We start from the raw sequence: 19,106 nt of genomic DNA on the forward strand, positions 1-19,106 counted from the left end.
CTGGCCTGGAGAAGCATTCTGCTGAGATGAAATCACACACAGGATGTCACCGGGGCACTCCTTTCTTCATCTCCGGGTGTTAATTTAACTAGATGGTAGCCAGGGACCAAATCAAAAGAACGAAAATACTTTGCTACTGACAGTGTTTCTAGAGCTGGTGGTGTGTGAAGAAATGCCTATCCTGAGCTGTTTGAGAGTCAGGTCTCCTTAGGGAACGAGCACCCTCAATTTTTTAAGTAATCAGGATGCTTCAGGCTGTGAACATCACTGAGCCAAGCCCTGCCCAGGCCCCCGGCGCCTGTCTCCCACTGTGGTGGGGGGTGCCAGGGGACCCCACTCTGGCACGCTGCCGGCGCTGAGCGAGGTCGGCTGCTGCGTTCCGCCACGTCTCCGAAGGTCTTCCTCATTCTCAACAAACCCGGGCTCCACGCCGGAAAAGCAGCCGCTCTAATTGCTTCCTTCCTTCCTTCGCCTCCTCCAGGCGCTGGGGCTGTGGCACCTCCACCGATGGCTGCAGGGATGTGCGAGGAGGGCTGGGGGTGCCAATGAGCACTGCTGCCACTGGACGGTTTTTACAAGCCGTGTGTTTCACATTTTTTATTAGTAACATTACTACTTCTAATCAGATCGCCTTTTCACCTGAATTAGCAGAAGTCTTGGTTGGGTATTGGTGAATTAAAAACTCCCACAGGTGGATGGAGACACCTCTTTCTTGCATATGGCCACTGTAACCCTGGTTTCAGCTGGGAAAATTTATCTGTGTCCACGGGAGCATGACGGGTATACGCGAGACCACAAGAACCGTGTCCTTCAGATCATTCCTTCCTCATACATATATCCACCATGGGACTCTGAACACCTTCAAGGAATAAGACTGTGCACATGACACTGTGCATGAAACACATTTCCAAAAGGCAGAACTTGGTCAACACAACATGGATACTCTTAGTGCACGGTGATTCCAGCTTCTGCAGAGATTTATTATTTGACTGATAACTCAGGCTAGTTGAATAGCCCTTTCAGTACTGTTAACACTGTCCTCCATCTTTTAGTGTTTCCAGATGTTTAACAACTGGATTTTTTCTGATTTTATAAAATAGGTCCATTTTATATGCAAGTTCTAAATTATTTCCGTATGTAGAACTGTAGCCAGGGGAATAGGATAGTCTGTGAGTAAAAAGACAGAGCCCTCTTATACTGCTTTGCCCTTCCCAACCAGAACAAATATGAGAGAAAGAAACTAGACTGAGCATTAACTGTCTGAGGGTTGAGACTTATTACACGTAATTCCAGATAGCTGTAAAGTAGGTGTTTACATGTGATAGCTGTTAGGCATTTTTGAAGTCTCATCTTAAGATAGACATTACCAGAGGACATGCATCATACTCCAAAAATCTCTATTTCTGACAACTGGTTCTCAAGGGAATCTACAGGTCCATCTCATATACAGATGTTTTACATCTTTGATGTCAAATATGAATAAGACAATCCATATTTCAAAGTGATGAGTTGATGGAAAGCGGCCTCCTTTGACTTTGCAAGGTTCATTTTCGAAGTGGGACGTGCCCTGGAGCATGCCATTTCAGCAGTCTGCATTTTAAGCATCCCCCACACCACCACTCAGGGTGTCAGGGGAGGCACCCGGGACCAGGACATCTTCTGCAGCCGAGCAGAGCTGGTGCCATGTTCCTGTAAGCGCCACGGGGCTGGGAGTGGCTCAGGAGTTGTTGCCTCCAGTTGCTGCTGAGCTCGGGGCTGGAGCTGCTGCCAACAGCAGGCTCTTGTCCTTGCAGGAGACAAGGACCCCGTGCCCAGCACCAGTGGGGACCCATCCTTCCCACCTGTCCCAGCTCTTGGTTCACGTGCCGGCATCCCACCCGCACCAGAGGCAGAAGCTGCAACCCCCTCATAACCTCGCCACTCAACGTGGCACCTCCCCACTCTTCCCGTGACCTCAGGAGCTGCTCCCAGCTTCCAAAACCCAGCAGAAGCCAGAGCTCCTGCTTTGTACAAAGATGAGAGTTTAACCTGCCCCTCTGCTGCTAAAGGGCTGCTGTTCTCCCAGCTGCACAAACCCTGCAAGAACAAGCAACCCGTGCCTGGCAGGGGAATGAGGTATCAATTGACCTGAAGTATGAGGCATCTTACCCTTGTTAAGACATGGCTCATGCTGAAATCAGAACTATGCATCCAAATTTTCCCCTCCCCCTTCCCTCACATTAATTATTGTATGAGACCTGCTGCAATCCTTAAGTGTTTTAATATAAGCACTGATGTCTGAAATACCAGAGCTGGCTCTGCCTGCTGCTTTAACATGGGGCAAAATACCAGCCAAGGCCTGAATAATACAGATTTCTTAATGCAGATAAAAATCATCATGTGTAAAGGTGTAAAGGTACATGCAGTTGCTGGGATATGCTGTGGTATGTTTCCAACAAATGATCCCTACTAGCAGGCAGAGATCCTCATATTTAAGTCTTCTGGCAGTTTCAGTGATGAAAAAATTACATTTGAGAAAACCTGAGCAGAAAATAAGAGCATTTATGCGTCCTTCACATAAACACAGGACGTGCTGCAGTAATCAAGTCATGATCATGCAAGTGCATAGGATAGAGTGCTATGTTCTGATCTTAGAAGAAAAAACAGTGACTAAGTAACCAGATGCAAGGACAACTCAGTCCATCATCAATAGATTGTCATGAATTTTTTGGAATTATGAAATCTGAAAAATAATCCTTCAGTGACAGACAGGGTCCATACAGTGGTCTAGAAGAAGGTTCTGGTCCCATACACATAAGGTGATTCTATTGGTCCACTACTGTCACACTGGCCCCCTTGAAATTACATGACCCTTAAATGTCTTTGATGTAAACCTATATCCCAAGCAGATAATGGAAAAACAAACGCATCACCATGTGGGATTAAGAAATGGAGACAAGAAGTTACATGTCATATCTATAACTATCATAGGTAACTATAACCCAGGAGTTCAAAACTTTTTGCTTTCTTTCATCATGATTTTAGGTTCCTTAACCCTTGTAAGGAGCAGACATTATACCAAAGACTGATCAATTATTCAGTTTTGGGCTTGTTTTTACTATCTACAAAATTCTTCATCCTATACATGGTCCAAAATTTAGGTATCTCCACAGGCTGGAGATACCAGACATTGTAAGCTAAATATTTGCAAGATGAAATGCCACAAAGACCCAAGACTGATAGAATACATCCTGAGAATACAGAGAATACAGTATAATCTTTTAATGCTACTGACTTTTTTTTTTTTTTTTTAATAAAAATCCTAATCCTGGGCAAACACAAAAACTAAACTTTGAAAAGCATATATGAAAAAGTAAAAATACTATTGATGTGAATAAGAATTTGTTTTAATTTCTCAGTGCCTAAATTGCACCAGGACTACCTTGTAACTGGTTTATCACAAAACTCACCTGTCTGTCTGTTTACAGTATCACTTTAATTTCCAGATAAAGCTCATTTTCAGCTTTATTTTGTCTCAGTATAACTTGTCTGCATGGATTATTATGCTAATTTCCATCTGCCTCAGAAGTAGATGCTTCTTGGGACAACATTATTATATGAGTCACATATAAATTTCTCTAATCCTGACAGATAGGAAACAATGCCTGTAATTACTGCACAGATAGCAAAGTGGCAGAATGAGAACCCCTTTCAAAATCAGTAATTTCTAACAAAAATAAACCTGTGACTGATTTTTAAACACAAGAAATAGTTCTAGCATGTTCAAGCATCACTCTTTTCATAGAATCCCCTGTTACAGCTTTTTTTTCTGATGGAGCACAGAAGAGGTGAAAATTAGGGTTCAATAATGCAGGACTCCCATACATTTCTAGGATAGAGATGGCACTGCCAAAGCCAATACAGCAGAACGTGCATCGCTGTTACTTTTGGCCCTTACAAAAGCCATTATGCATTAGAAAGCTCACCATTATGAAAAAGAAAGATTTTATAAGTAAGCAAGGGATTAAAACAGTAGATATTCTGCATGCTCCCAATAAAACATAATAGAAATATAACAAGCAGTTCCAAACATCATAAACATAAGTGGAATAAAATGATCAAAAAAATAAATTTAAGAGTGTTTCCCTTGTAACACTCTAACTGTTGTCGTCATTATTTATCTACCTGAACCTTCACCCCTTTTGAGCAAAACAAAACCCCCAGCCCTCTTTGATTTAAAATGCTCTTGTTGATAATACCTTGAAATCACCTTTGCCTGGTACAGTACTTCCTTCATTTTTTTCTTGCTTTTCACGATCTCCCAAAGAATCAAAGTCTGAGTCTTCATCCTGAAGAAAGAAATAAATGATAAATGGTAACATTAAAACAACAACAGCAGCATTTTCAGGGTAAATAATTAATTCCTACTTGCAATAACTTATGCTGAAACCCCAATTAGAACAGCTGCTGGTTATACCCAGCAGTGTTACAGTGCTCAGCATAGTGAACAAAGCACCATGTGGTTCAGCATACGCTGGTATAAAATCCATGCCAGGGGTACCCTTTCAATGTGTCAATGATGGAAGAGCTATTTCAGCTGTGAGATACCCAAAAGGTGCCTCTGCATTTATTCTGTGAATAAAGGTTTGCTTTTTGTTTCAAATGTGATCTTTTGGTAATCTGCTGCTGCTCTCAGAAGTATTAAACCTCAATTAAAAAATCACAGAATCTCTTCTCTGAGTTTGAATCCAGAACGTGAAACAAGTTGCAAATGTAAAATTTTAAATCTAATATTTCAGCTTTTTCAAAAAACAGAAGTTCCAACATACTTCTACAAAGTAGGGTGCCCCCTTTCAAAATGCTTTGTAGGAGAACACCATTAAAGGACAGTCCTTATAAAAATTTTCGAAAGTATTCCGTTTCTGTTTCCAGAGTACTTCCTGAAGTAATGTGCCTGCAGCCAGTCAAAGAGCACATGGAACAATGTATAACATACTACAGGTAAAGTTAAATGCAAATGTTGAAATGACCCAGAGAACGCAAAGCAAAATGGAAAATTCAGAACAAAAATGGGAATGTGAAAATAAAATCTAATTCCCTATTCCTATTCTCTCTCCTGTCCTTATCCCTTTTCCAGTAACAAAAATTGGGATCGTCACATTCATACTCATGTCAAAGTTTTGCTATTGATACATAAATATTACATTTTTTATAAAAGTATATTTAATTATAGAAGAAAAAAGACTTTTTAAGTCTGGGTTCAGGCCGATAATTCAAGTCCCCTAAAAATTGTTTCCTTCCCTGCTAATTTTTCCCACTTTCTCTTCTTTTTATGTTCCCTTGTTATGGTTACTTCTCTTATTTTGTCTATGAAGTTAACATCTTTGGCTCCAGTGGAGTCAGGAGGACTTTTGCCACCGACAGCCCCAAAGCAAACATTTCACCTTAAACTCCTTCACGCAGAGACTTTGCCGCCTAACCCCATCAGACAGTAAGTTTGTACAGTAGCTTGTATATAAACATGCTCACAAAGCAGGATTTTGTTTTTTATCAAATTCAGTGGACCTTAAGCAGACTTTTAAAGCTGTTTTCTTACCTGTAGTCCTTTTGCATGCCATAGGTTCGTGGCCTTCCCTGGATTCATGTGATAGAGTGCTTCTGGCACCTTCACGGGCAGCACTTCCTGAGACATGTTTGCAGGATTTACTCCTGTGGGAGTCAATGACAAGTTATTTTATAAAATGACATGGGGCCCCACCCATCTCATCTCTATAAGTAAAGGCCTCCCCTCCCATTGCCGAAGACGGTGGAGCGCCAAGGGTGACTGCTCCGGGGAAGGACCTTACAGCGCCAGGACAACACCCAAAAGGGATGCGATACCTTCCCCTGGCCGGGAACTTCTCCCCGCCTGCACTTTCCCCTTGGGTCCCAGGCTGCTGCCACCCTTCTTCCGTGGTGAGCAGGGTCCCAGGCCGTCCCACCAAGCAGAGGAGAAGCACGGAGGGCACCACCACTGAGACCTGCTCCTCCAAACCCAGCTGTGCCCCACCTGCGGCACAGGGACGGCCCTGAGCAGAGAGCGATGGCAGCTCCTGTGAGGGGGAAACTCAGCCCTCGAAAAAGCCTCCGTGTGTAAACAACTACCAGTGACCCGCCTGCATGCAGGCACACCCCCGAACGCTTCGGCCAGAGCCTCCGTAGAGGCGCAGGGGGACCCAAACTGAGGGTTTTGCAAAGAGGCACTGCCCTGCGCCACACAGGGCCCCCCCGGGAAAGGGCCACCCCCACCACCTCACAGGTTCCTGCGTGGGCCAGCACCTCCCGGCTCCTCCTGGGATGCTCCCATTTCTTCTTCCCAGGGGAGCAAGGTCAAGGCGCGGGCACGGGGCTGGGTCTTCGTTTTGCAGAGGTGAGCTGTAGGTAGGAGGGGGGAGTGAGGGGCACGGAGTATCAGTACCAGATCGGGCACGGTACGATGGCAGTGCAGAAGGAGGTCGACGTTTGCAGGGGTCAGCGCAGATCTTGAGGCCTATGGCTACAAGCATTACCCAGGACTGCTACTGCACCTGGCAGTACCTTAAATTCCAAAAAAAAAAAAAAAAAAAAAAAGAAAAAGTGAGGAAATAAATAATAGCTGTGCAAAACAGGTAAGAGTTATGCTTTCATACATTTTCCAGAGAAAGGCAATTGAACTTTACATGGCAACTACAGGAAACTTTTGTTAAGGTGAGTGGAATATAGTATCGAGTGATTTAGTTTTACTACTTTTATTTTACAGAGATTTTTTTCAACCAAAGAGCATGAACAACAGAGCACATGAATTCCTCCAGGCATATCCAGTGGGAATTACGATCTTCAAATACGGAAAAACAAATGAATAACAAAGTAGCAGCTCAAGTAACAGTAGGCTGTGTCATAGCATCTGCATTTCCAGCATGAAAAGTGGCTCTGGCCACACTTGAAATACAAGAGCATCTTTCTGCCTCAGGTCATGGACACTCTGAGCTGCATCCTGGAGAACTCCTCTTGCAGCTTAATTTAGAGAACAAGCATTTATCTTTTTTTTTTAGCCTCACCAGAAAAGAAGACCTGCCTGACCTTGAAAGACCTGCCATGGGACACTTAACACACCAGTATACTTATTAGAGCAGGCCAGCTTTCCCAAGGCTGATTAGTTCAGAGGACCATTAGCATAAGTGATTATATACACCTAGAAACCCCTCTAAAGGTGACAAATCTTGAGAAAATTGAGATTTGCTGTCCTCGGGGAAATCCATGGAGAAGAACAGACAGATTCTGTGTACAGGCTTCCACATCTGTGGAATTAATTCCCCATTATACACACACTCGGCCATCTGGAATGATCTGTATGGCCTTCAGCTAAAACGAGGTATTCTGCTCCCACATGGGTGACTCCGCAGTGAATGCCACAAAGAAAGAAAATTCCGAGGCTCTCATTAACAACGGAACTAACGTTATATAATATAAAATCTGAATGTACAGAGCCAGATGGTCTCAATTTGTGGAACAAAAAGCAGAGGCTCCAAATGGAATTATATTATTTCTCTACATTTTATATTTCAGTAATTCAAGCATAGATGAAGCAAAACAACCTATCTGCTTCAAAGATCTAACTGTAGTTGCCCTGGCTGCAAACAACACACTGCTTTCATCCTTCAGTGCTTGCTAGACCTTGTACTCCCTCTAACAGTTAGATTTCTTATTCACACTAAAACCCAGTTTGTAGAAACGTCAATCACTTGTCAAAGGTACCTGTATTACATCTGACTGTAGAGACAGGCTGTGGAGAAATGTAGCTCCTTGACAAACTTGAATTTTTTTCAACATGTTCAAATATAGCTTTGTGATTTCTTTTATCGCAGTCTTGAACTGGACTAAAACTGCTGATGGCTAGTGTCCCCCTAAATTCCTTGCAACAGTATATGCTTGCCTAGCCTTTCTAACAGGCCAGGCAAAACAAGTCTGGGGTTATTCTGGCAAGCTGGAAACACAACCAAGACTGGCTGCAACCGCCTCACTGCTCTCAGACGTATAGGTACTTCTATATAGAAAATAGCATTGGAAAGCAGAGTTAAATGGGCATTCTGTCCCAGCTATATCCTTTTCCCACAAGAGGAGTGGTGTCTTAGACCATCATTTGTGCAGTAGACATGTGGAGCAGGAGAGGAAACTCACAGGAGGCAGGGGCACTAGTGCTGTCTGTTGTCTTACCCTTGTTACAGGTATGAAGGAATCTTCTGTGAAATTAGTTTTTAAGCAAGTCTTTAACCAAAGAGTTTAAAAGTACTAGAATATATTCCTGTTAGGACATGATGATCATACTGAGAAAAGTATGCCACTTCATATCCATTATATATATGCATCAGCATTTGTATGCATCTAGGATATAACTAGGACACAGTTTTGATACTGACAGGTATTAGTTTCCCAGTACAGAGACTGGCATCCTTAATGACTTTTTACATCACTGCGCTCACAGTTAAATGCTTGCCTATGTTTCTTTCATGTTACAGTTACTGATGCACCGGATAAAGCCCAGTACTTACCATACCGGTCTTAGAGCAGCCTAATTGAAGTGGAGATTTATGCTCCATTTTATTATCTCTCTCAGATTTTACTCATATTGTAAATGTATAGTCCTCATTGGACTGAGAAAGTCCTCTGTGCCTGGAGTAGTCTCACTGTGGGACATTTTCTGTACTTGGAGAAGGTTTCCCGGGAGTATAGTAAACTAGAAGAGCAGTTCACAGGGTTTTTTGAATCACTGCTCACTCTCCACATTTCTGCAGACTACATGCAAGTTTAGCATCTCCTCCTGAGCTGGAAACCAGTATGAGTACAATATGACCAGTAAGGTATTTCCTCCCATGTCCCAAACCAGCTGCGTCTTACAGGCCATCAGCTCCTGCACCAGCAGCAAACATGGACAAGAGCTTGAGAGTGACCAGAAAAGGTATTTGTTAAAGGTCTACAAAGGATTTTCTGAATACTCTTCTGTACACGGGACCAAAACATTAAATCTGTAACAAATTCTAGGATATCATATAATCTGTTAAATCTCAACAATAAACTACAACATGTTTACAAAGTAGATACCAAAACAACTGCAGCTCAGGGAGATATTTGGAGCATGGCTTACTTTCAAGACTGGTTGGAATAATTTTGGATGTCAGCCAGCTGAGTAACAGAAATTGCAAAATTCAAGAAACAACTATCAGTTGCTCAAGATTTAAAAGTGTGTATTAATATATGTAGAAACTTGCAGCTCCTTACCTGATAGTTATCAGGCTCTAGGGATGCTTCATTACCTCAGCAAAAGAAAGGAAATAGGGAGCAAATATTTCATATATTTACAACTAGTTTACAGATTGTTATCTGAGAGAGAGAAGGGTGCAATAAGCAGCAGCTGGCCGGAAAAGTCGTACTGCTAGGGGCTGCAGGACCATCTTTTCCTGGTGTTTAAGGGCGCAGAAAAGCAGAGACCAGGGTACTAGAAAGCAATCACAGTATGCCCATCAGGCACCTGTAAGCCCAGAGCAGTCAGAATCTCAGCAGTAGAATTTAATGCCATCGTGTTTTCTGGATAAGGTTTTTTTACTTGCTATTCTTTTTAATGGAACAGCCTATCAAGACTGCTTTGAAGAAACTAGAGAGGGGATATACCTTTAGTTCTATTTTAAATGTATACGTCTACCACCTTTCTGTTCCTGATTTCCTCTTTCTTTTCTTCTTTCCATTCTCTGCCATCTTTTCTTTCCCACTGACTTCTTGGCTTCCCAAAATATCCATTTCCTTCATTTGTCCATCTCAGTACAACATACCTATAATTCCCTTTTCCAGTTTTATTCAGGTATTATATTTTTTTTTTTCTTTCTCCCCTTCCCTCCTCTTCCCTCCCTTGCTTTTCATACCATCTGTTTTCTTAGTCTTTCCCCTTTGTCTCACCTGTCTCCTTCACACTGCAATGGTACCTCCAGAAACTTCAAGTCTGAATTATGGAGGTTTGATCATATTTGAAACAAGCATGAATACTAGAAGCATCAGGGCAGCTGGGATCAGGCCATGATATCTGGGTGACACACCAAACTACACGGAGGAAAGGGGATAAAAGCAATAGTGGGTTGAAGGAAGTGCAAAACAGACCTCAGGACTCGAGGAGGAAGAAACTGGAGACATGATAGTACATCCCAGAGTTTCAATATGAAAAGCTGAAGGGGTGGAAGGAGCTCTGGGGAAGTGCTTTATGAATGCTGCAGGTGTGCTGGGCTCCAGTGGGAACCCTGAGAGGGGCAGACTTTCAGGAGGACCTCAAAGGTACAAAAGTTCAATGGCATAAAAGACACAGAGCTCTCACCCCTTGCTACCTGTTGACCAGCATACCATGATCAGGGCATGAGAAAAGCAGCCCTGCTGAAAATGGGGCCCCAATGGCTTCCTCTGAAGCATTATCACTCTAGTAAGATGGTGGGATATTGCACATACACAGAAGAGCTATGAACAGGTTTTGGCAGAGGGTTTCTTAGAGGGAGTCCTGCTCTACCACCCACGTTCTCCTGTATCCTCTGTGGCAGACACAGTTCCCATCATTCACATGGTGCAACCTGTAATCTCACGGGCAAATAGCTCACTTCACTCAGGCTGTTTGCAATCATCTTTTGTTCAGTCACTCTTAGGGCTACAGAACGGTGTAAAATGGTGCTGTCAACCATCCCATTAGCTTCTGCTTCCTCAGCCGCACCTACCCAACAGGACTGTCCGAGCACTCACGTGCCCTGAGAGGGGCTAAAAGATCCCACTGCTGCTTTCCTTAGGTTCCAGCTGGCTGACTCATCTCACTGAGCTGCCCAGTTCTTTGCACCTTTGTGATAATCAGAAGGGCTGAGGCAAAGGTGCAATTGCATGCTAATCCCTTCACTTACCTACAGATAATGAATAGGTAAGAAGGAAAAGCCAGACACAGAAAAGATGCAGAACATATTAATTACAATTAAGGAGGTCACCGTGTTAGTGTTTGTAGTTCCTATTACCATGGTTACCAAGAGTTCTGCCTTTTAAAACATTTAGGAAAAATTATGCTAACTCCTGTCGGTACTAACACTGTGATACAGCATGGGCCTGGATTTTTGCAGTGCTTCTCCCCCTCTAGTTTGTTTCCTCCCCTGAAGGGATAATTCCATTAAATTACTCCTATTTCCTGTAAAAAGGGACACTCCCAGCCTGCAAAACCAAAAGAGCTTCTACATGCCCACATCTGCAGCTGTTACCTACATTCTTTCAATGCCTCAGTACAGCCCAGAGGCTGAGCATGGGAAACATACCCCATTAGCAGCTGAACCAGAAGAAACACCAGAAGACAAAACCACACAAAGCCTCCACGCTGCTGGCTTGCAAGAAGAACTGATGACCCAGAATCTTCTGCAACTGTTCAGTGCAATTAATTAATAATTTTAATGCTAAAAAGCAAGGTGAGCCCAACAGATTAACCAACCCCCTAAGTCACAAACAAAGCACCTCTACTAAACATGGACCAGGAGTGCTGGCTAGATGGGAGTCAGGAGGACACACCACTGCTGAGGAGCAGTCACCTGGAGACATATCTACAATATCTCAGAGAGGAAGAAACCAACTGCAGATGGCATGATGAAGTTGGTGTCCTTCCCCTCAAGTCGAGAGCATTACTATGGGGTGGCTACATATCTCTGGGTAAAGGCCCCCAGTGCCCGAGGAAAAGGATGGCTGGATGGAGGATTAAACCAGACCTTTTTCAGAGTCTACAGGACGTTTAGGTATTTTCTGGGTAACAGCAAGGACCTTGCTGTGGGACTCAGGTGTCTGTGGGTGTATCTGAAATAAGACAGTCATGGATGTTTGAGGATCGCAAGGAAAGAATTTATGAGAAGATTCAGTTCTTGTCCAAGAGCTTTACCCCTACTGAGAGCACCACTAGGAGCTATTGTGTGGGCCTGGCCAGATTGCTGGGACGGGCTCAGCCCCTGGCAGGTACAGCAGAGCATGCCTTAGTGGCACACTGGGAATAAGTGGGGCTTCCCTCTGTTAAACCATCAAACAAAAAGACAGTAAGGGAAGCAAAGGGATATAGGTAAAGGCAGGGATGGGAAGAGAGAGGCAGGGTTTTCCGAGTCTGATGTCATCGAAAGACTTGGATGGCAGGGGTGAGAACTCCATTTGCAGCTCTTGAAGATGCCCAAAACCCCAGCTGGAAGATGGGCATGTAGGAGAAGTAACAAACACATGTGTCACCCCAAATGGGTTTGCCATAATGATAAACAGAGACGCCTGGGGAGGGAGTTAGATCTGGGGCAGAGGAGAGGCAATGCCGAAAGGGACTGCATGACTCGGCAGCAGAGATCACAAGGAGAGGAGCCCTTGATGAGCACCAGCAAGTAAACAGCCACTTCAGCACACTGACGGTTTGAACCAGGGCTGCAAATCAGGTGGAGGTGTGAGGGCCTGGAAAAGCAGCTGGGGAAGGACACACTATCCCTAAGGGGACTGAGGTCATCAGAGGTGAGTGTGGGAGACTACAGATGGCAAAGGCTAGAGGAAGACAAGGCATAAAGGAGTGCTTGAAGGAAGAGAGAGAGACAGATGATGGTAACAAGAGGGGAAATTTATTTTCAGCCTTTTAGAGGTTCACATTGAATTAAGGATTTCTTTTCTATTTTGGCTATGATTTGTTATCCATAGCTCTATGTTTGCCAATACATGTTACTTCAGCACAGACAAGTTACTGCATTTTATTTAAAATTAAAGTAATTAAGGGCAGTTGATACTGACTGAAGAATTATATCTTTTTTTAGATTAGCATCTTTGTTGTAATGAAACAGGCTTACAGAGTATTTGCATTATTAAAATCCTTCATAAAGCAAATAGTTATTTTGGTCTTCATCTCAAAAATAAGCAGTTTCAACAAATTGCCTTGTGCTATTTATAGAAGTTGTGTAGAGCATGTGTTGTTTGTATACAGTCAGGCACTGACAAAGTTAAGCAATTACCCATGAATTACTCATGGATATCAGTGTAAAGCACTTAGCTCACCTTTTCTACCACAAAATCTGAATGTCTCTCAGTTTTTGATGTTTTTATTCTCACAGCATCCCTTCCTATAATAACAAGAAATACTATTAAACCTGTTGAAATTAATGGGACGCGGATGCTGAGCTGGATCCTCTAAATACCATGAGTGCACAGTGAAAAGCACAACCCCGGGTTAGGTACCTACACATGCACCAGAAGAGCTGATCCTGACTCACAACAGGGTTTGAAACCGTCACTTCCAAGGGATTTACCAAACCTAAATATTGCTGGTGTAATAAAACTTGCAAATTTAGAAGTATAGAAGATTTGTATTTTCCATGTGAAAACTCAGGTTCTCGGTATATTTTATGTTTAGTTTTGCATGTTATTCTAACAAAATTTCTCGCTGACTCTATAGGAAAACACAGTTTCCTCTTTTTCTTTGAAATTGTCCACATTTATTATGTATTTTTCTGTTGCACTAGATTTGGAATAAATCAAATATCTGTAGCTCATTTGTCTTCACTTCACATGCAACACCTATTAGTGTAGTAAATTTTGATAGAATTTGTATTGCTATCCCACATTCATGCATTTAAAAAACTTGTCAATAAGCCTAACTTTAATAATTTCCTAACCTTTGATTTACTGCATATACATGTATATACATGAAAAAAATTGTTCACCAGCAGTGAAATCCAACATAAATATAACATGAGACTAATCATTATTTTTTCAATCGGTTTATCTAGGATTGCCACAAGGTGGAGAGGAACTACAGGCTGAGACAAGTCTTTATACTTTCCCAAGTCTGTCTTGATCATTCACAAAGAGGTCCTGATTCTTCTGCAAGGGAAAAAAAAAGCCAATGAAACAGGTATCTTTCTGAAACTCAGGACGGCATTTATTTTTTGTGCTGTCGTTTTCGCTCTATGGCTGAATTCAAAGCCTGAAGGATCAGCTGTTTGTTGTTCTGAACGTTGTAGCTGGTCAGTTCTACCAGCTTGTCAAACTCCTCCTCTGTGTAGGTAAAGCTGTTTAAGCAGTATGGGGAAAAAACACTGGAAACATCCACATTGCCCTGCGCCATCTCAGCGGGGCTGCGCTCCACACCTGACAAATAAAGAAACATCATCGATGGGGTACAGATGTGGTCCCGCGTCCCGCTTTCCAGATGGGGTACAACAGTGCTCCTCACTACCCGGACACCCGCATTTCTCTCCCAGGGGAGCCAGGGCAGGGAAGGGAGGGAACCACACCAGACCATTTCTCCCACCCTGACCCAACCAAAGGGCGGCCAGGTGGTGGGAGGGCCGTCTCTGTCCCATGGCTTACCAGGTTCTTTGTATTTTCTGAAGGTGTCATTCACCAGTGGGAAAAACACCACTGTCGGTGCCTCTGGGGTCTCTGTGTCTTCGAAGATGTAGCACTCCTTTAAATTTTTCTTTTCTTCTTCACTCAGGTGGATTTTGGGAAATGGGATTCCCTGCTTCAGGAAGTATTTGGAGGCTTCTTCCAAAGGCTGCATTCAGACAGAAAAAAAGAAAAGGTCGGAAACTCTGGCATTACCCCCCCCCCCCCAACTTTTCCTAATGCACCACATGTCCATCAAAGCCCCTTCACAAAGATCCAGAAGTAGCATTCGCTATCAGTATTTCTTCTGTCTCTTGCATGAGATATTAAGCCCTCTTAACCCAGCCTCTAACTCGCACTTCTGATGGTTGTCCTACCTCCTACTCTTCAGCAGCCTTTATCTGCAAGATAACTAAGATGTTCATGGCTGTGGGCAAGATTGGCCTAGCCGCTTAGGACACAGAAACATGCCACTTACTCAAGAAAATCCTGAAATGAGCACAACGGACAGGAGTCTGAAATGGTACGTCTTTAAAATAGTTTCACAAAGGTACAAACATTTTGTTGACTTGACATAAAATATTTAAAAGACTCTAACTGTCTTACATGCTTTAAGATGGTTGTGAAAAGTGATGTAGGCATCTTGGAGTAAACATTATCTTGACTGAAATGTTAATTTAATCTTGTGGGTGTCCAAGTAATTTTTTAAAATAGGAATTTTGTTCCTGAATCTGGTTGACACATGAAAATTTTAGCCTTCAAGAAATTCTGCCTTATCTATATCTAATAAGGAGAATTATAGACCAGGTTATTAGCTGGTATTTGAAACAGCAGATATGGCATCAAACGACAATTCATATCCACAAATTAGAACAACAAAAAAAAAATCTAGTTACTGTTCCAAAGACAACTGGACAAATTACTTCTAATTCAACTGCATGTGGATATCTTTAGATGGATATCACAAGACAAATAGAGTAAGTTCATCAGTGGTGGTACTAGTTCCAGAGAAACATTCCATATGGAGTGTAGCCTTCATAGCTATATCAAGATCCCAGGAGCACATAGGTTTAGGAGATAGCATTTACCCATCAGAGGGTTAATTAAAATAAAAGATTTAGAAAACTGATTCTACTTCCGTTCCCTTTGGGATACTACTTCTGTTCTCCTCAGGGGATTTGCCATGCTATACCAGCATCACTGAGAGAACTAGGCATCTACAAAATAGTAGCTGTACACCAAGAATACTTTTCTCCCAGAAGTGGTTTCTTCTACATAAATTATTCTGACTCCTTAGGAGTTAAAGAGGGCTAAAAGACAGCAATCGTTATCAAAGAAAATAGAGTGGTCATCGCACCGATGTCTGTGATCCAGAAGAATAGTTTAAGTGTAGGACAACATCCACTTTTCTCTCCGGCCTCATGAGTGGTGGGTAGCTGATATCGATGTATCCTGCTGTGTCTGCCAGGCACATGAACTTTGCTGTTTCTGTCAGCTGGTTGGGGAAATTCTCTAGTACTGTATCTAAAAAGAAATATTTGTTATGATGAGTAATTCACTGAAGAAGTGGTATATCTGTTGTTTGGCTAATAAGGGAGGACAACATACCTCTTGTCTCTCCGTTATTTTTGCTTTCCAAGACCCTGCCACACTATGGAAGCTCAGCCTTGACACAGAAAAGAAAGACCTGTCTGAGGTAAAAAGACAGAGCTCCTTCACTTCTCATGTTGCTCTTCTTCCATCCCCAGTGAGCACTAGTTGCCCTTCCCTGGATTCAAGAGACTTCTTGAAGCTGATTTGACTGGATGAAATTTAACTAGTTATCTTGAAATTTTTGTTTCCAAAGTGACGAATAAAACCTGTTCATCCTCTGCATTCTCTTCACTGATGAAAACACTAACCATCTAAGCAGATAAAAATTAATATGTAGAGATGTTTACCTTTCCATATACAGAAGCTTTTGCTCTGAAGGTATTCATTGTGCATCTGGAACCCCTTCAGGAAGTTGTAGAACTTTGAAACCATCACCCGCTCTGTCAGGATCTGACGAATGATGCCCATGATGCCACATTCAGGGGTGACTAAGTAAGTCTCCAACTCATGGCTCCTGGATGGTGGGGAAGGCTCATCTCCTTCTGAATGGCATTAGAGATGAACAAGCTGTTGTTTTGATATTTTGCAATACTTAAAATACCAAAAGGCATATAATATTAGATAGAGGAAAAAAAGATCCTAATAAGACATGGAAACATGCAATCAAATCTATATCAAAGTAGGAAGAAGAAAATCAATCTTAAGTGAAGCATATTCTATGAAAAACAAAGTCAGAGTGGCAACAAGCTTTCTAAAGCTGGAAGAAGTGATCTACTGCTTGATAGAAGTCATAGATGGATTCCCTGTGTGAAGGTCAGCAGGGTAGGCTGAGAATCTGGATCAGTTTATTTCAAAACTAGTCCAAACACACTTTGAAAAAAAAAAAAAACAAAACGCTGTCAGGAGACATCCAGAAAAGAATAGAGAAAAAGGGTTGTTCTAAATGGCACCTCATGAATTTGGGAATGAGGGCCAATGACTTTCTATCACAAGCCTTTTTTGAGCTCAGCTTCTGCAACACTTCCATGGAGAAAGTGATGAAAAGCCCATAAACCAAACTCACTAGCCACATTTGAACACAGGAAGGACAGCCAACACCTCTAAGGAGAACACAGGTTTACAACAAGATCAAAGAAAATTTAAATGAAGTTCCACGTAATGGATATATCCAAGTCTTCAACAACAACACACGAAAAGTACCATCTGCCAAGGCAGACAGAGAATACAGAACTGAGATGTTTGTTACAACATGTAGGTTCAATGAAAGGCCGCTGGCAAAGATGATCTGTTTAAAAACTTCAGTGGTTTTCTATTTGGTGGCAAACCATCACTTGCATGAATTCAATCCAAGGGAGACTAATGGAAATAATGTTGCCATGAGTAAATTCAGAGAGGAAATCTAATTAGATATCACTAGCAACATGACAACTCTAGAGAAGAAAAGAAAAAAAAAAAAGGCAGTGCAGCATTGGCCTCAGTTTTAAGTTTATACAAGCCTTCAGAAAGATTTCACACTATGTGCATCTGAATGTAACATTCATTTAAAGATTCATAAGAAAAGAGGTAAAGTAGAAACAGAAACATAACCAACCAACATCAACAGTCCTGTGTTGGGTACACCTCAGTGAGCACCTTTCTGTCGGATCTGATGAATGCCAGGCATCCAAGAGGTTGTAGGAAAAGACATTGCTCCACAGGCCTGTGTAATGGAAGAGGACATGGAAACTGCTTTGAAACATCTAAGTGGAAAATACCCTTTTAAAGAAATACTCAGCTTTGCAAGGGGTATCGGAAAGCCTCAAGGCTTCCAAACTCCCACCAAAACTGTATTAAATTCTTTTGTGGCAACTCACATTCTATCCTCAAAGGGGAACCTGAATAGTTTTAAACACTGTGTCATGCCTTCAGCCACTGTAATTCATTGTCACATACAACTACGGATGATACACTACAAACCAACATTTTCTGTCCTATAAGCAGTTGTCATCAGAGAGTAAAACCACATCATATTGCATAAAATAAGGGTTTGGTCTACAAAGTATGTCATACACAACCATAGGCTCAGTTAAAGGTTTGGAGGCTGCTCCTGACAAGCCATGATTCAAGTGGCTAGAGCACAATTTGGAATAGTCTTCAGAGCAGCCCTCTAAAACAAGACATCTTCACTGTTCCTTGTAAGATTTCTCGTCACAAGTTCTTCTGAGTGAGAATCCTCTCCCTCTCCTTGTTGTTCTCATCCCCATGGTCCTTCTTCCACTTTTGCCCTCCCACTTAAAAGAACATATAAAAATGTCTCCCCAGTACAGAAATCTCCAGAAGCCTCTTGGGTCTCGAGAAGTATTTCTTCCTCCACAACTCTGCCACAGGCCCTAAGAGGAACCCTGCCAAAAAAGGCAGTGCTGAACTTTGCCTTGAAATTCTCTACCCATGAAAGCTTTGCAAAAGCCATACATCGCAAAGGATGCAATAATTTGAATTGCACAGTAGAATAATTATGTATTCCATAAATTAACAACAGAAATACAGTTCCCTTTTAAACTTGGCTTGTTTGTGGAGTGGGACAAGAAGCCAAGAGCCTTCTGCTTCACAGAAAGCCCCCATAAGAATGGGCCTCACTTCAGAAACATTAGAAATACATAATTAAGAAATCATTTAGGAGCTCTCTGGCTCTACACTTAGCTGGTAACCAGAGTTCATTTACAGATAATTACTGGCCAGTTTCCATCAAAACAACCTCATCTCCCTGCAGCTTGAGAAGCTTCTGTCCAGGCCTGCTGTGAGGAGTCAACTCCCCTCATTTCGCCTGTCTTCACTTGGTGCCTTCTCACTCCATAACTCTTCTGGCTTCCCAAGCCCCAGGAGTTACACACCGCTTCTGCATTTTAATATCTTACAAACACTGTTGTCCCCCCAGAACTTGGTCGTAATTACATAACAGTGTTTCCCTAAGCTCTTTCACTGAATTTGCATGGTACCTGTATTTGCTGAAGTAAGAACTATGAGGAGAGATGGTATATTTTACTAGGCTGTCACAGCTGAAAATAGCAGACAAGCTTTCATGCATCCCAGCCTTTCTTCTGGAAATCTGAGAGTCTTGTATCACCCATAAGCTTAACTAATCT

General features: G+C 42.4%; 2 protein-coding genes across 7 annotated transcripts in view; both read right to left on the bottom strand.

The window, feature by feature from the left end:
• LOC104361975 overlaps positions 1 to 5,695 on the bottom strand; it is a 54,442-nt gene extending 48,747 nt beyond the window's left edge. The window contains exons 1-2 of the mRNA XM_042790930.1: positions 5,576 to 5,695; positions 4,239 to 4,328 (exon numbers count right to left, since the gene is read on the bottom strand). Of these exons, the coding sequence (XP_042646864.1) occupies positions 4,239 to 4,328; positions 5,576 to 5,671 (186 nt within the window). The 5' untranslated portion in view covers positions 5,672 to 5,695. The remainder of the gene's footprint in view (positions 1 to 4,238; positions 4,329 to 5,575) is intronic.
• Positions 5,696 to 12,610: 6,915 nt separating this feature from the next.
• Positions 12,611 to 19,106, bottom strand: part of LOC104361972 (cytosolic phospholipase A2 epsilon) — a 37,046-nt gene continuing 30,550 nt past the window's right edge. For 4 of the 6 annotated variants that reach the window (XM_042791232.1, XM_042791233.1, XM_042791231.1 and 1 more), the window contains exons 16-20: positions 17,576 to 17,683; positions 16,332 to 16,526; positions 15,749 to 15,915; positions 14,374 to 14,560; positions 12,611 to 14,151 (exon numbers count right to left, since the gene is read on the bottom strand). In XM_042791232.1, coding sequence (XP_042647166.1) covers positions 13,943 to 14,151; positions 14,374 to 14,560; positions 15,749 to 15,915; positions 16,332 to 16,526; positions 17,576 to 17,683 — 866 coding nt within the window. In that variant the 3' untranslated portion in view covers positions 12,611 to 13,942. Of the gene's footprint in view, positions 14,152 to 14,373; positions 14,561 to 15,748; positions 15,916 to 15,999; positions 16,083 to 16,331; positions 16,527 to 17,575; positions 17,684 to 19,106 lie in introns of those variants that run through there. The other 2 variants (XM_042791235.1, XM_042791236.1) reach the window with 2 other exon arrangements.

Source organism: Tyto alba, unplaced genomic scaffold (genome assembly GCF_018691265.1).
Source record: "Tyto alba isolate M040663 unplaced genomic scaffold, T.alba_DEE_v4.0 Super-Scaffold_18, whole genome shotgun sequence".
Classification (NCBI taxonomy): domain Eukaryota; kingdom Metazoa; phylum Chordata; class Aves; order Strigiformes; family Tytonidae; genus Tyto; species Tyto alba.